General features: G+C 37.6%; 1 protein-coding gene across 1 annotated transcript in view; it reads left to right on the forward strand.

Moving 5' to 3' along the window:
- The window catches only part of PAPPA2 (pappalysin 2), a 321,183-nt gene that overhangs the window by 144,248 nt on the left and 159,910 nt on the right, over positions 1–17,025 (forward strand). Inside the window, exons 6-7 of the mRNA XM_077157086.1 lie at positions 1,594–1,715; positions 14,239–14,728. Coding sequence (XP_077013201.1) covers positions 1,594–1,715; positions 14,239–14,728 — 612 coding nt within the window. The remainder of the gene's footprint in view (positions 1–1,593; positions 1,716–14,238; positions 14,729–17,025) is intronic.

Genomic DNA, 17,025 nt, shown 5'->3' on the forward strand with positions numbered 1-17,025 from the left:
TCACATACCGGCAATTTGTGTCATGCTTGGAGCTGTGTTTACTCCACCGCAGTAGGTATTTGGAATCTGTATGTCAGAGAGGAGCCCTAGCTACGCACTCAGCAATGGCACCAGAAGGGCTGAGTGCATCCAGGAAATGTGATTTTGAGTTATGTCTATATTAGAAGTGAGTGCTGATGGGAGTCAGAGGTTGGCGCTTAACTATACCTTTTAGTTGCCAAAGTACTAGACACTAGATGGTGTTTGGGAACATGTTCAAGGGAATTGAATAATTTATTATGTGATCCTAGGAAATTTACTTAACTTTTCTGGGCCCAAATTTCCTCATTTAGAAACACAGGATTATTATAGGGATTAGAGATAATGTACAAAAAAGGACCTAGAAACATAACGCGACATATGTAGAAGACACTTAATAAATGGTAGCTGGTTTCATGATTATTACCCCTATTTAACAACAGTATTTTTCTGGCAATTTATGAGATATTTTTCCTCCCCTGACCTGTTGATATATCCTGATTTGATGCATCCATTTTCAGATCTGTCACTCATAATGGGCCTCTATAAAGATAAGTATCAGAGACAAGTCCCGTGAAGTCATTTCCCCTTGTTATTTAGCTTGAAGAGCTCCTTATAGACTGAAAATGGTCTTGTAGACAGTCATAACACAAGCATTTACAGAAGGACAGCTGGGGATAGAAGGAAAGGTAGATCTTGTCTGGATCTGCTCACAGGTGAATGAGAAGAAAGAATGTGAATGAAAATCCTCAATGTTATAGAGCAGTGCCCTAAGAAAAAAGCCATGAGGTACGATGAGTGCACAGGGCAGGAAGTTTCAGCCACTCAGAAGAGTCAGACTAAGTTTCACTGAATAGATTACATTTAAATGGGTCTTGAGGGGTGAGTAAGAGTTTGCTCTTCAGAGAAACTGGGGAAGGCTATTTGGTAGCAGAGGGAACAGCATGATTTACAGAGTTGTGCTAAGGGCATGATGTATATAAGTTCATTGTGATAAGGGCACAAAATTTATGAAAGAACTCTAACAGTTGTGGCTGGAGCTAGCTTGTGACCCTGAGTCATCATAAGGAATTTGGATATATCCCCATAGACAATGAAGAGCCAAAGGACATTATATTTCATAACTTTTATGTGTGTGATTAAGAGTAGGGAGTTTAAAATATAAGAACACATAGCTAATAGATTTACTCTGAAAATTGTTGTCTAGATTAGTAGGGGGAATACAAAGGGTCTTTGGATGACTTAGTGAGAGTCAGCATAGAAAGGAGTTTTATGTTGAAAAATCAGAATTGTAATTGTTTTGTGTTTAATGTTCCTAGATGAAGATTCCCACTTTCACCTCCATAGGCATCCTTTATGGACTTGGTTAAATTTTTCTGCTTCATGACCTTGAGATTTTAATGTTGCTGTGAATTTTGCAAAGATGAAGTCTACACAAGAAGGAAATGAGTTGAGCCATAGTTGTATTCCGTTTGCTGTCTAGAGCCTCACTAACAATTATTCCCCACCCCTAAAGGTAGTCCACATTTCCTTATCCCAGTTCTTGTGATGGATTCTTTCCATTCATCTTCTCAGGGACCCTGGCAGCCTGTGTGGAGCTTGCACTGAAGATGGGACTTTTCGTCAGTATGTACACGTAGCTTCCTCCCGGCGGGTATGTGACTCCTCAGGCTACTGGACTCCAGAAGAAGCTGTGGGTAAAGTATCATAGCTTTTAGTATTAATTTGTTTTTGTTAGAGAAGTGGTATGTTTACAGAAATAGTGTGTAAATAATACAGAATTCCTAAAAACCCATCTCATACAATTTCCCTGTTAATAACAATCTGCATTAGTGTGTCACCTTTGTTGTAATTGATGAAATAATATTATTGTAATGATTCTATTATAGTACATAGTTTACATTAGAGTTCACTATTTGTGTTCTACATCCTGTGTTGTTTTTAAAAATTTTTTTCACTCTGATAACATATATACAAGGTGAAATTTCCCCCTTTTAACCTCATTCAAGCATATTCTTCACTGGTATTAATTAAATTCACAATGTTGTACTACCATCACCAGCATCCATTACCCAAACTTTTCCATCACCCCAAAAATAAAATCTACACCAATTAAGCATTAACTTTCCATTTCCTAGCCCCACCCTATCCTCTGGTAACCTGTATTCCTAGTTTCTGACTCTATGAGTTTGCTTGTTCTAATTATTTCCCATCATTTAACAATATAATATTTGTCCTTTTACATCTAGTTTATCTAACTCAGCATGATGACTTTAATGTTCATCCATGTTACATGTATTAGAGCTTCATTACTTTTTGTGACAATATTCCATTGTATGTATAATATTTTCTTTATCCATTCAACTATTGAAGGACACTTGGGTTGCTTCCATCTTTTGTCAGTTGTGACTAATGCTGCTATTGGTGTACAAATGTCTGTTTGAGTCTCTGCTTTCAATTCTTTTTCATAATACCTAGAAGTGGATTGCTCAGTCATATGGTAATTCTGTGCTTAATTTTCTGAGAGACCATCAAACTGTTTTCCACAGGGGCTTGGAACACAAACTGTTTTCCACACATTTCATATTTCAACCAACAATGAATGGAAGTACCTATTTTTTAACACCCTCTCCAATACGTATGTTCCATTTTTTAAAAATAGTAGACAATCTAGTAGGTGTGAAATGATAACAAATGTGGGTTTGATTTCCATTTCCCTAATGGCTAATGATGTTGGGCTTTTTTTTTTTTTATCTACTTTGTGACCATTGGTATATCTTCTTTGGAGAAAAGTCTATTCAAGTTTTTGCCCATTTTGTAAGTGGGTTGTTTGTCTCTTTGTGGTTGAGTTATAGGATTTCTTTATATTCTAGATATTAAGCCCTTATCAGATATATGGCTTCCAAAGATTTTTTTCCCATTTGTAGGTTCTTTTTACTTTCATGATGACATCCTATGATGCACAAACATTTCTAATTTTATGTCCATTTATTTTTTCTTTTGTTGCTCATGCTTTTGGTGTAAAATTTAAGAAACCATTGCCTAACACAAGATTCTGGAGATGCTCCCCTATGTTTTCTTCTACATGTTTTATAGTTTTTCTTGTTACCTTTAGGTCTTTGATTAATTTCAAGTTAATTGTTGTATATGGTGTGATATAGTGTTCCACCTTCATTACTTTGCATGTAGGTATCCATTTTTTTTGCATCACCTTTTGTTGAAGAGGCTTTTCTTTCACTAATGAATGAACTTGGCACCGTTGTCAAAATACACTGGCCTTAGATTTGAGGGTTTATTTATGACTACTCAATGTGACTCCATTGGTCTGTATGTCAGGCCTTGTGCCAGTATGGTGCTGTTTTGATTACTGTAGCTTTGCAGTAAGTTTTAATTGAGAAGTGTGAGTCCTCCAACATGTTCTTTTCCATGATGATTTGAGTTATTCAGAGCCACTTATACTTGCATATAAATTAGATGATTTCTGTAAAGAAAGCTGCAAATAAAATTGTTTGCATTTTGATAGAGATCATGTTGAATCTGTAAATCACTTTGGGAAGAATTGACTCAACAATTTTTAGCCTTCCAACCCATGAATATGAATGTCCTTCCATTTATTTATCTTCTTTGATTTCTTTTAGCAATATTTTTTAGTTTTCATGTATAAGTTATTTACATCCTTGGTTAAATTTATTTCTTGATATTTGATTCTTTTAGTTATTATTTTAAATAGGATTTTTTCTTGATTCCCATCTCAAAGTGTTCATTATTAGTGTATAGAAACACTACTGATCTTTACATGTTGATCTTGCACTTCATCATTGTAGAATTCATTTATTAGCTCTAATAGCTTTGTTGTGGATTTTTCAGGATTTTTTATATATAGATTCATGTTATCTGCTAATAGGGGAAGATTTACTTCCTCCTGAACAGTTTGGATGACTTTTATTTCTTTCTTATGCCCACTTGCTCTGTCTAGAACTTCCAGTATAATGTTAAATAACAGTGGTGACAATGGGCATCTTTATTTTGTTAATGATCTTAGAGGGAAAGCTTTTAGACTTTCACCATTAAGTATGCTGTCATCAGTAGTTTTTTCATATGTGCCCTTTATCATGTTGAGGAAGTTTCCTTCTATTTCTAGTTTCTAAGTGTTTTTATCAAGAAGAGGTACTGGGTTTGTCAAGTGTCTTTTCTGCATCGACTGAGATCATCATGCATTTTATCTCCTTCATTATGATAATATGGTGAATTATATGAATTGATTTTCTTATGTTGAACCACATTTGCATCCCTGGGATGAATACCATTTTGATCATGGTATATAATTCCTTTAATGCTGTTGGGATTTGCCAGCATTTTCTATTGAAGATGTTTGCCTATACATTCAAAAGGGATATTGGTTTGTAATTTTCTGTTTTTGTGGTATCTTTATTTGGCTTTGGTAGGAGGGTGATGTTGACTTCATAGAATGAATTAGAAAGGGCCCTTTAATTTTCTGGAAGAGTTTAGCAAGGTTGTCATTAATTATTCATGGAATACTTGGTAAAATTCGCCATTGAGCTATCTGGTTCTGGAATTTTCATTGTTGTTAGGTTTTTGATTACTTATTCAATCTCTTTATTTATTATTGATCTGTTGTACTCTTTCTTTTCTTCTTGAGTCAGTGTAGGAACTTTGTATTTTTCTAGGAATTTGTCAATTTCACCTAGGTTATCTAAATTGTTGGTGTACAGTTGCTTCAGTATACTCTTACAATCCTTTTTTTGTTTGTTTCTGTGGGGTCTGTAGCAATGTCTCCTTTTTCATTTCTGATTTTAGTTATTTAGTTTTCTCTCTTTTTCCTTTGTCAGTGTAGCTAAGGGTATACCTATTTTATTAATCTTTTCAAAGAATCCACTTTTAGTCATGTTGGTTCTCTCTTGCTTTTTTTGTTTTGTTTTGTTTTTCTTTAATTCTCTATTTCATGCATCTCTATTATAATATTTGTTATTTCCTTCTTCTATTTGCTTTGGATTTAGCATGCTCTTCTCTTTTTAAATCCTCCCGTTGTAAAGCTAAGTTTCTGATATGAGATCTTTCTTCCTTTTTAATGTAAGAATTTAGAGCTGTAAATGTTCCTCTCACTGCCTGTAGCACTTCCTTTGCTACATCCCATAAGTTTTAATATTTTATGTTTTCATTTGCATTCACCTCAAGATATTTTCTAGTTTTCCTTATGATTTCTTCTTTGACCCTTTAGTTTTTTAAAAATGTGTTTTCAATTTCCATGTGTTTGTGTATATTCCAATTCTCCCTCTGTTATTGATTTATATCTCCATTCATTGTGATCAAAATGGACATATTGTATGATTTGGGGGCTTGTTGGGCTTCTTGAAACTGTATATTCATATCTTTTTTAATTTGGGGAAGTTTTCTATCATTATTTCTTTGAACATTCCTGTTACCCCTTTCTTTCTTTCTTCTCCTTTTGGGACTCCTAAAATACACATATTAGTATGCTTGATGGCTTTCCACATGACTGTTAGGTTCTGTTCATTACTTTTTCCGTTCCTTTTTCTTTCTCCTTCTTAGCCTGAGTTATTTGAATTGTCTTGTCTTTGAGTTCACTGATTCCTTCTTCTGCAAGCTCCAATCTGCTGTTGAAACCCTCTAGGGAATTTTTCATTTCAGTTCTTGTAGTCTTCAACTCCAGTATTTGTTTGATTCTTTTAAGCTTCCTTTCTTTCAGGCTGCCACCTGACAGAATGACCTCCATTTACAGGCCCCTCAGTATGTGCAAAGGGGTTGGTTATTCTTCTGCCTCTGAGAAAGAGCCTGGCACCCACAATGCGAGCCTAGACTGGCTCTATACTACATTGGGTAGGGAGTGCAAAAGGGGTCAGCAAGCATGCTATGAGCTTCTCCTTCCATTTTGTAAAACTGTATTTTCTTTATTTGATACCTGCCCTGTTATGCTTTTCTAGATTTCTGAGGAAGATGGTTCTGCAAGTTTTTGCCACTTGTTCAAAGATTCTGTGGGGGATATGGCACCCTGGAGCATCTTACACTGCCATCTTGGTCCTGTAGATATGAAAGTACCATAGCTTTTTTATTTATACCATGAGAATGGGGATGAGGGTAAAATGATGGAATATTCTCTTGCTATGAAAAAATAGTGGCAAGGAGAGAAATAGGCAGTGTGTGTGTTTGTGTGTGCATGTGTGCGTGTGTGTGTTTATGGTTTATGATTTTCTGGACAACCCCAGATGACTTGGAAAGACTCTGCCCACTACCACTGTATATTGGGTACACTGTGTGTGGTTTATATGGAGACCTGATGGATGGCTATGGTAAAGCAGAAGTTAGGCTATCATACAGAGGGAAAGAGAAGTCAGATGAACTTGAAGAATGACTTCAGAGTGAGGTAGTTCAGGAATGTAGTATTACATGTACCTACTAGAGCTGCCTTGGCACCTGACAGGGTGACCTGACCTGTCATTCTTCTGTATCAGGACAATGGAAAAGAACACATTGTAATGAACACTTGTACACTGGCTAAGAAAATCTTGGTGGTGTTAGGGTGAACTAGCATGGAACCTTCTGATCTATGCTATTTTATGAATCTATTAATCATTGATACAGGTTGCCCTTTGGAGACTCTCTAAGCTAGGTACTACCAGGATGAAGATGTTGTTAACTGTCCCTTTCTTTCTTGCTCAGCTTCTCAAGCACTTATACACCTCACTGAAATGTGTATATCAATGCCCATCAGATGAATTATAGCATGACACTCTTCACATCTGAAGTTCTAAAATTTTAGTGTTAGTACCTCTGGATGAATGAAATGGCTCCTTGCATCATCACCATCTTCAATGTTAACCTGAGCATCATCTTTTTTCCTTGTCTTTTTCTTTCATTTATCCATATCCTTAAAACTATTCAGTGAGATACATTGGACAAGTCCTATCTGAGTCAGTTTGCAGTCTTGTCCCTGACAAGAAAATGAAAAGGCAAGTTAGTCTAAAAGTCTACAGCATCTGCATGATGTTAGTTGTGCCCACAGTTATTAAAGTGAAAGGCATCTTAAGGAGAAATATGGAAAATGGCAATTTGCTTAATTGATCATAACTGATTTTTTCAAATGAGAGTTTTCATATAAAGAAGAAAAATGAATATAAGCATTCATTGGCACTGCATTGGGCTCATTTGGAAACTTACATTTCATAAAAGGCGATTCTGTGGCTAACAGTTTATCCTGTGCTGGTGTTTTCATGCCGTTTGACTCCCCTAGCACTATATTTATTCTTTAAATGCAATTTTATTGAGATATATTTACATACCATAAAATATCCAAGTATACAATCAGTGGTTCACAGTGTCATTATATGGTTACACATTCATTATCATGATAGATTTTAGAACATTTTCATTACTCCATAAACAATGAAAATAAGAATAAAAGTAAAAGTAAAATTAAAAAAGAACACCTAAACATCCCATACAACCTATCCCCCCTCTATAATTTATTTATTTTTTTACTCTTATGTCCATGCACTGGATAAAGGGAATGTCAATCCCAAGGTTTCACAGACACATGGTCATATCATAAAAGCTATATAGTTATACAATCATCAAGAATCAAGGCTACTAGATTATGGTTCAGTGGTTTTAGGCATTTCCCTCTAGCTACTCCAACACACCAAAACCTGAAAAAGGATATCCATTTAATGCATAAGAATAACCTCCAGAATGACCTCTTGACTGTATTTGAAATCTCTCAGGCACTGAGATTTAAATTTTGTTTCATTTCTCTTCCTCCTTTTAGTTACAAAGGCTTTCTCAATCCCATGATGCCAGGTCCAGGCTCATGCCCCATGTTGTCAGGGACAATTATAAACCTGGGAGTCATATCCCCCGTAGGCAGGTTGGTAGTGAGTTTATTTGTAGAGTTGGCTTAGAGAGAGGTCACATTTGAGCAACAAACGAGGTTCTCTGGAGGTGACTCTTAGCTATAACTATAAGTAGTTTTAGCTTCTCCTTTGCAGGAATAAGTTTCATAGGGGTGAACCCCAAGATCAAGGTGTTGTGTAGTAAATTGGTTGACCACAATGCTATGAGAATATCAGGGATTCCCCAAGTGGGAATGTTGAATATTTTCACAGTTTCCTCCAATCCCTCAAATGGGCTCTGAAAATGCTTTTTTATCTTCTTCCCAGATTACTCTGGGATGTATTGGGGGCATCACACTAACCTCTACAAACCAACAAAATTTCACTCACTATTCAAAGGTTCCATGTAATTATGGTGTTCAGATAAACTGACCATACAAGTTAAATTAGATAGTGTGCTATAGGAAATATAAATTTTCCACCAAATATACATCTCTTCCTTTTGTTTCACCCAGAAGTTGAAGTTCTAAAACACAGTCAATATCATCCTTTACCCTTTAGTCTGATTTATATTAGTCCTATCCAGTTCAGTTTCATTCATGTTTCTAATTGAAGTCTGATCTCTTTTTCAGCTTTTTAAAGAGTTGCTTTATGGGTTAATGCTGGCTTTCATAGCTGCAGAACTCTAATTCTGAGTCTCAGGTGTCATACAGATACCCGAACCTCCAGGAATGGCCAGGTTATACACAAAGTACTCGGCATCTCAGAATTTAGAAATAGCAGTTACAGCTCAAAAATAGATGTGACTGCTGGAAGAGCTTACAATCTAGGACCCTTCACAATAAGCCTTCCCCTGATAAGCTATGCTCTTGAATTCAATTCTAAGAGTTTGAACAATGTGTTTAGCCCATATTAGTGGGCACTATAATATCTATCTTTTTGTTTCTTCCTTATTTCACTCAATAGACTGCCCTCAAGTTTCATTCACCTCGTTGCAGGCCTCACAATTTCATTCTTTCTTGCAACTGCTCAATATTTTATTGTATGTATACACTGCAACTTGCCCTTCCATTCATCAATCAATGTGCCCTTAGCCTACCTCCATCCATTGCCGATCATGAGTTCAGATGCCATAAACACCAGTATGCAAATGTTCATTTGTGTCCCTACTTTCAGTTCTTCCAAGTGTATACCTAATAATGGGTCACAAGATCATATGGCAACCTATACTCACTGTGGAACCACCTCATTGTCTTCCATTCTACTTTCCTACCATCAGTGAATAGCTATATCTCTCTCTCCTCATTTTCCCCAGCACTTGTTTCTTTCTGCTTATTTTTAAAGTTTTATTCACACACCATACAATCCATCCTAAGTACATATTCAGAGGTTGCCAGTATAATTAAATAGTTATGCATGCACCATCACAATCTATATGAAGACATTTCCCATTTCTTCTACAAAGAAACAACAAGAGGAAAAAATATAGAAAAAATAAAATAAACAAAATAAAAAGGATAAACACCACCACCACCAAGAATCCCATACCCCCCCCTTATCTCCCCCTCTTGCTGACATTTTGCTCTGGTATATTGCCGTTGTTACACTTAATCGATGCATATTACAATATTATGTTAACTATAGACACTAGTTTGCATTGATTGTATATTTTTCTATATAAAACCCATTTTTAACATCTTGCACTGCTGACATTCATTTGTCCTCCCTCACGTAAAAAAATTCTTATCTTTGCACATTTAATCACCATCATTGTCCACTTTAGGTTTTGCTAAGTAATACAGTCCCAGTTTTTATCTTCTATCTCTCCTTCTGGTGTCATACATGACACTAGCCTTCCTCTTTCAACCATACTCACACTCAGCTTCATTCCATGTACTTACAGTACTGTGCTATCCATTCCCTTATCTTTACAATTAATCCTCTGAACATTCTGTATTCCTTCAGCATCAAACGCCCAATCTCTACCCTCTTTCTATCTCCCGATAACCTGTGTTCCCGACTTTAACTGTCACTTGTCAATGTCAGTTCATAAACAGTATTTGTCCTTTAGTTTCTAACTTCACTCAACATAATATCCTCACAGCTCATCCACATTGTGAATGTGTCATGACTTTATTCTGATATATCATTGCCTATTTTTTTTATCTCTTGTTACCCTTACTTCATTTCTGGACTCTTCTCCAGACCTCCCTCTCCTGTCTTTTCCTATCTGCCTGTAGTGCTCCATTTAGTATTTCTTGTAGAGCAGGTCTCTTATTCACAAACTCTCTCAGTTTCTGTTTGTCTGACAATATTTTAAACTCTCCTTCATATTTCAAGGACAGTTTTGCTGAATATAGAATTCTTGGTTGGCAGTTTTTCTCTTTCAGTATTTTAAATATATCATACCACTGCCTTCTCACCTCCATGGTTTCTGCTAAGGAATCAGCACATAGTCTTATTGAGCTTCCCTTGTATATGGTGGATCACTTTTCTCTTGCTGCTTTCAGAATTTTCTCTTTGTCTTCAACATTTGGCATTCTGATTAGTAAGTGTCTTGGAGTAGTTCTACTCAGATCTGTTCTGTTTGGGGTACACTGTGATTCTTGGATCTGTAAGTTTATGTCTTTTATAAGAGATGGGAACTTTTCAATAATTATTTCCTCCATTATTCTTTCTGCCCCCTTTTTCTTCTCTTCTCTTTCTGTGACACCTATAACATATTCGTGTACTTCATGTTATCGTTCAATACCATGTGAACCTGCTCATATTTTTTTATTCTTTTCCCTATCTGTTCTTTTGTATGTAGGATTTCAGAAAATCTGTCCTCTGGTTCTCTAATCCTTTCTTCTTTCTCTTCAAATCTGCTGCTGTAATTCTCCATTGTGTTTTTCATTTCTCCTATGTGCCTTTCCTTCCCATAAATTCTGCCATTTGTTTTTTCAAGCTTTCTAGCTCTCCTTTATGGTCTCACAATGTCTTCTTCATATCCTTCAACTCTTTTGCCATATCTTCCCTCCACACATTAATTTGATTTTTTATTTGATTTAGCATGTTTATTTCAACATCTTTAATTAGTTGTTTCAACTCCTGTATCTCATTTAAAGTGTTGGTTTATTCCTTTGACTGGGCCATATCTTTATTTTTCCAAGTATGACTCATAACGTTTTGCTGGTGCCTAGGCATCAGATTTCCTTGATTAGTTTATTCAGGAGGCTGTTCTCACTCTTTTTCCTGTGGTTTTCTTGTTGGTTGGCTTTGTTCTCTATTTGTTCTTTGGCATTCAGTTCAACTTATTTTAGACCTCTAGCATAGCTTCTGTTTAACTAATCAGAATTCTTCAGCTCTTGTTTTTCTGGTTCTTGCCCTGCCTGTATGAAACCTCTTTTGGATGAGGTTCTCTCAAGATATGTTCAATCCCAATCAGATTTTCCCAGACAAGGCAGACCCAGGTGTCAGATCTCAGGAAGAGGGTGCAATCTGCAGCAAGTTTCCCTGAACATGAGTCCCAGCAGGTTGTCTGATTTTCCTGTGGAACCTCAAGACTCGGTGCTTTTCCTATCCTGTCCAGAAGGTGGTGCTTGTCTGCCCACAGCTTCCCACCAGTGTACAGTGGTGTGGAGCCGTTCATTCTGAGCCTGCCTGGGGTGTGGCAGAGGCTGAGGTGGAAGGCAAACAAATTATTTCTGATTCCCAGTCCCAGGGTCTGAATTCTCTGAAGGAGAACAGCCAACCACTTGAGCTTGAACCTGCCACCTTTTCTAGGGGGAGAAAACACCCTTAAGGAAAATATCTTTCTCACTTGTTCTGTCTCTCAGACCAACCTTAACTCTGCTCTCCCTGGATCAGTACTGACAATTGAAAAGCTTGAGGCTTTCTCTACTGAGCTCCTTAGAATACTTGAAGAAAATAATAAAATAAATTCCCTTTTCAGAATCAAATTTCCTCAGTCCCCAAGGTTTGCCAGTCAAGAACTAGAGTTGGTACCCAGATTTATGTGCCCCCTTTCTTGGGGCACAACCCTTTTCCAGTATTCTGAGCTTGACTGACTCCAAAAAGCCTCTTTTATTTTTCCTTTGACAGCCCATCTGCTCTCTGTTGGGACAGACCTCAGGGTTACTTTCCTGTTTTCTCTGGGTTCATCTGTGCTCAGAGCTTATACTCAGCAATCCAGATTTGTTCATTAAAACCACAGTTGAAAAAAAACAAGTTAAAGCTTGGTTAAGCTACCTTCCTTTGCTCCTAGTAGGGAGTACTTCTGGTTCTCAAGGGGAAATGTCTTCAACAACCTGCCATGCCAGTGGGGGAGAAGTGCCAGCTTCTACAGTTTGAGAACTTTACTTGCAGTTCTGTGCTGTGATCTCAGCCCTTCCACCCCTTCCAGACTTGGATCATGTGTGTCCAGTCATGGATGGCCCCCAAAAGTTGTTCCAGACACTTTGGGGCTATTTAATAGCTGCTCTAGAGGACTAACTAGATTCCACACCTCACTGAACTGCCATCTTGCCCCACAACAAAATACTTTTAGCTTCACATTTTTGGAAAAGTTCAAATTATATGATATTGGAGAGTAACTAGAAGCTCTGTGTTCTAATTCTAGTATTGTGTCCTGAGGCAAACCATGTCAAGTTTTAGGGCCTCAAATTCATCTTTTGACATGAGATATTAATAAAAAGTGTTCTGACAGGCAGCGCTGCTGTTGGGTGGGCTTTCAAAGGACCTTTACTCTGCTAGTATTTGGGGGTAAGCATTGGGAAACATTGCTAAGAAATACTGATTTTCTTTTGCTTTGAAAGGGTGAAGAGCCAAGTCCTATTTAAGATATGTGTTAAAAGCACAGAATCACAAACACATGGATTTACAGATACAATCACAATGTATTTACCAACTCTTAGAGATGCTTATTTACCTCCAAATACTATCTAAATGTTATAGGGAATAGAAAATTTAATCAGACATTGTCCTTGTTTACCTATTATCTGTTTAGAGAGAACTTCAAGGATCTAAAGTCTAAAATAGCCCCCAATCCCATACCATCATTCTCTATCCCCTTATCCTCCTTTATTTTTTCTTCAAAGAAATCATACTATCTATTTATTATTTATCTATTTGTGTTGCATCTATCACCTTACTGTAAGGTCTTCATCTCTCTTGCTCACTGCTTTATCTCCCATACCTAGATCACTGTCAGGTATAAATAGGTACATAGTTAATTTTTGTATACTCACAGACTAACTGAATGAATGAACAAACTTATAATATAGAAAAAAAACCTTTAAAGACCATAAGATGTAGTAAACTCACCCATTTGAACTTATTTTACCTGGGCTTTAGGATACTCTAAATTTTCCAAATTCTGAAGCGCTAAATAAATATACTTTTGCAAAAGTAGAAACTTAATCTCCATGTAACATCATGTATAGAGTTTCTGCACCATCCTGGTAAGGTAGGCAGTTAAATAGGAATACTTATTTAATAAATGGGAAAATGGAGGGCTTGAAAGACCTGCCATAGTCACACAGCTAATGGCACCATACCAAGAGCCCAACTCTGCTGAGTCCTAATTTAATGCTTCCTCTTTGATTCTGCTCATGAAACATAAAAGAAACCACCATGAATGGATTATCCCCACAAAGCTGACTTTAATATATGAGTAATATTTGATCCTTCAGCATTGCGTTTGAACATGCTTACTGAATCTCTACTTTTTCCCCCACTCAATAATGTGTTTATATTTCCTGCTTGCCATTTCCTCCCTACCGTTAACTCCCTGACCACATATACCTGAACTGAAAATGAAATTCAATGTATGGCTCTGAAGGTTGGCTTAGAGTCAATTGGAAGGACTGCCAAGGTAGATCCTAGGGAATGAAAGAAGTTTTGTGAAGAGGTTAGCTAAACAAAGGATGTAGCAATGGACTGAAATCAATGTTTGCCTTATTAATAAATAAAACAGAGTTTCAGAAGCATTAATTGTACATAAATTATTAGTAAACTAAGCACAAATAATTCTCCTCTGTTCAAAGATACATTAAGGACATGAGTTAATGGCTCTGCATGAGCGTCATGTTTTCAGCAAGGATCTGGGGTACTTCATCCCCAAATCCTTGATGCCCTTCTCTTGTTAGAGGGCACTGCATAAAGGTGATACAGCCTCTAGAGCGTAATATATTTGACTTGTTACAACTTTGTCCTTGGTAGTATTTAAAATCTAATAGACTAAGCTGTTTGGCTTCTATAGGAATTCCAGGTTCAAAAGTACCATATTTTTCATTCCTCTTTCTGACTGCTGATAGGGGCTACTCATTTTTCATCATGGTTCCTGATGTGTCCTTCTGCTCATCTCCTGCAGGGCCTCCAGATGTGGATCAGCCCTGCGAGCCAAGCTTGCAGGCCTGGAGCCCTGAGCTCCACCTGTACCATATGAACATGACAGTCCCCTGCCCTGCAGAAGGCTGTAGCCTGGAGCTGCTCTTCCAGTACCCGGTCCATGCTGACACTCTTACCCTGTGGGTCACCTACCTCTCCATGGACTCCTCCCAGGCACTCTTTGACACAGAGATCTTGCTGGAGCACAAGGAGTCTGTGCATCTGGGACCCTTAGACACTTTCTGTGACACCCCACTCACTATCAAACTTCACGTAGATGGGAAAGTCTTGGGAGTGAAAGTCTACACCTTTGATGAGCGGATGGAGATTGATGCAGCTCTCCTGACATCTCAGCCGCACAGCCCCCTGTGCTCTGACTGCAGGCCTGTGACGTACCAGGTTCTCCGCGAGCCCCCATTTGCCAGTGGCTTGCCCGTGGTGGTGACACATCCTCACAGGAAGTTCGTGGACATGTGAGTTGCAGTAAGGTCTTCTAAGCCATGGGGTTTCCTGGGGCTTTGGGGTGGATTTTCTTTCCTTTTCCCCTACTTTTTAAATGTTCTGACACGCCTAGTTGAAGAAGTGTTTAAAATCTCAGAGATTTTATTCTAAAATGGCACATCTGAGATGAAGAAAAATATTTCCCAGAAAGGGTCAAGCAGGTATTCTGACTGCCAATGCATTACTACAATATGAGAAAAAAAAAAAAGAGCTTAGTGTATGAATGAACTCAGTGTTTCAGTTGGACTGAATGTAATTCTAATATAAGCCAATTAAAATCAGAGACTCCTATCTTGTGATGTAATTTTGTGTGATTCCTCGCTGCATTTTTCTGGTGGTCTTCCACAGCTCCTGTAACGTTCAAAGGCTACAGTCAATGCTTCCATAGATAACCAAAGAGGCCAAATACCCTGCAAACACTACCCTCAATTTCACGTGTCATTTGGGATGCCTGTTTCGTTCTTTTTCCTTTTTCTTGTTTCTCCCTTCCTCTCCCTACTTCTCTTTCAACTCTCCTCATTCTCTTCTGTTATTTCTCAAGTTCTTTCTTTCTACAAATATTTAGTGAGTTCTACTATGTTCCTGGCATTCTGTGCTCAGTGCTGTGAATAAAGATAAGGTATTGAACTCTACATATCTAGAGTGGGATACTGGTAAATCCAAAGGCAAATTCTCCCCACCTCATCACTTTCCTCAGAGTCTGCCTTCAGGGAAGAACTAAGGGTAAAACAAAAGTTTTATGAAAGATACTGTATCGATTCATTTTTGCTGTATTAGAAATCATTGCAAAATTGTGGCCTTACCGAACAATCATATTAGTCCTTATGATTCTATGGGTTGCCTGGGTGTTCTCAACTGTACGGGCTTGGCCATGGCTCAATTGCTTAAGATTGGCCTCATGCACATGTCAGAGGCCTCCGCTGAGATGATTTCCGGTCTGGCAGGGAAGACTGGAGCCTCTTTCTGCATGTTCTTGCATCCTCTTGTAGATAGCTTGGGTTTGTTCACTTGGTGGCAGAAGGGTTTTTAGCAGCAGGAACAGGCCAACCCTACAGCATTTGTACCTTTCAAGTCTCTGCTTATGGGAATAATGTTTCACTAGCCAAAGCAAGTCACGTGACCAATTTCAGATTCAAGGGGGTGTGAAAATAGCTCTTCCTGATGGAAAGAGCAGGAAAGTCACATCTCAGTAGAGTGCACAGCCAGGATGGGAAGAATTTCTGACCATTTTGCAGTATACTGCAGTGATAAGAAAGAAAAGAAAAATGTCCATCCTAAGTTTTTCTGTATTTTTGTCACCATATTTGCTCTTTGAATTCAAACTAGAAGTTGGTGAAATGGTCAAAAATGGGAGGGTGAGGTCTAAAATGGATTTAGAAAGAAAAAATATATTATTTTTGAGCTTCTCTAAGAAGACAGGTAAATTGACATTTGTTCTCTCACTGGATATCTCAAAAAACAAACAAGCAAACCCTTGAGGTTGAAAATATCCCACTTTATAACAAAGAACACTAAGGCTTAATTTTAATTTGTAAGCGGCAGACTCAGGATTAAAATCTAATTTTCCCATCACTTCCCCTTTCAGTCTCTCTCCTCAGTGAACCCTGCCTCAGATCCTTGAAGGTTCAGGCTACCTGCTACTGAGTTTTTCCCCCAGGAAGAGTAAACACATGCTGACATTTCCATCCTATTATTTTCCAAACCACAGAACAGTGTAAGAGTTTTACAGTGTAAGACTCTTAAAGTGTAAGACAAGACGTCTAACAGAAACAATCCCATAAAGGGAAGCCATCGGCATTGTTTAAGATATAAAATTGGTTTTGGTTTTGAAATATCTGGCATTCTCATGAGAGGATTTGCTTGCCTAAAAAGGAAAGATAATTTGAACATTGAAAAAGTCTTTAATATTTATTTAATTTTCTATTAAAATGCCTTAAAGCTAGTACAGAGGTTTTTGAAAGAATTTTTAAACCCCAAGACGTTTCCTGTTTGCTGGCTGCAGGCATCAAGTGAGGGAGCAGTGGCTTTGTGGTTGAGTTAGAACAGTCTAGTAAAGACGAGAGAATCTTGGCAGATTTATGGTAGCTGCTCATGGCAGTCCCAAATTCTTGTTCTCTAAGTTTTAAATAACTCTCATCCTAGCTTGATGTTGGTGATAGTTTTCCAGTTATGACAGGCACTGGATAAAATTAAGAAGGATGAATTTGTCTTTGGAACCAGCCATCCCTTTTCTTGGGCCCTTTTCTTCTTCTAAGTACTCTGTCTGTCA

This window comes from Tamandua tetradactyla, chromosome 4 (assembly GCF_023851605.1).
Source record: "Tamandua tetradactyla isolate mTamTet1 chromosome 4, mTamTet1.pri, whole genome shotgun sequence".
NCBI lineage: Eukaryota > Metazoa > Chordata > Mammalia > Pilosa > Myrmecophagidae > Tamandua > Tamandua tetradactyla.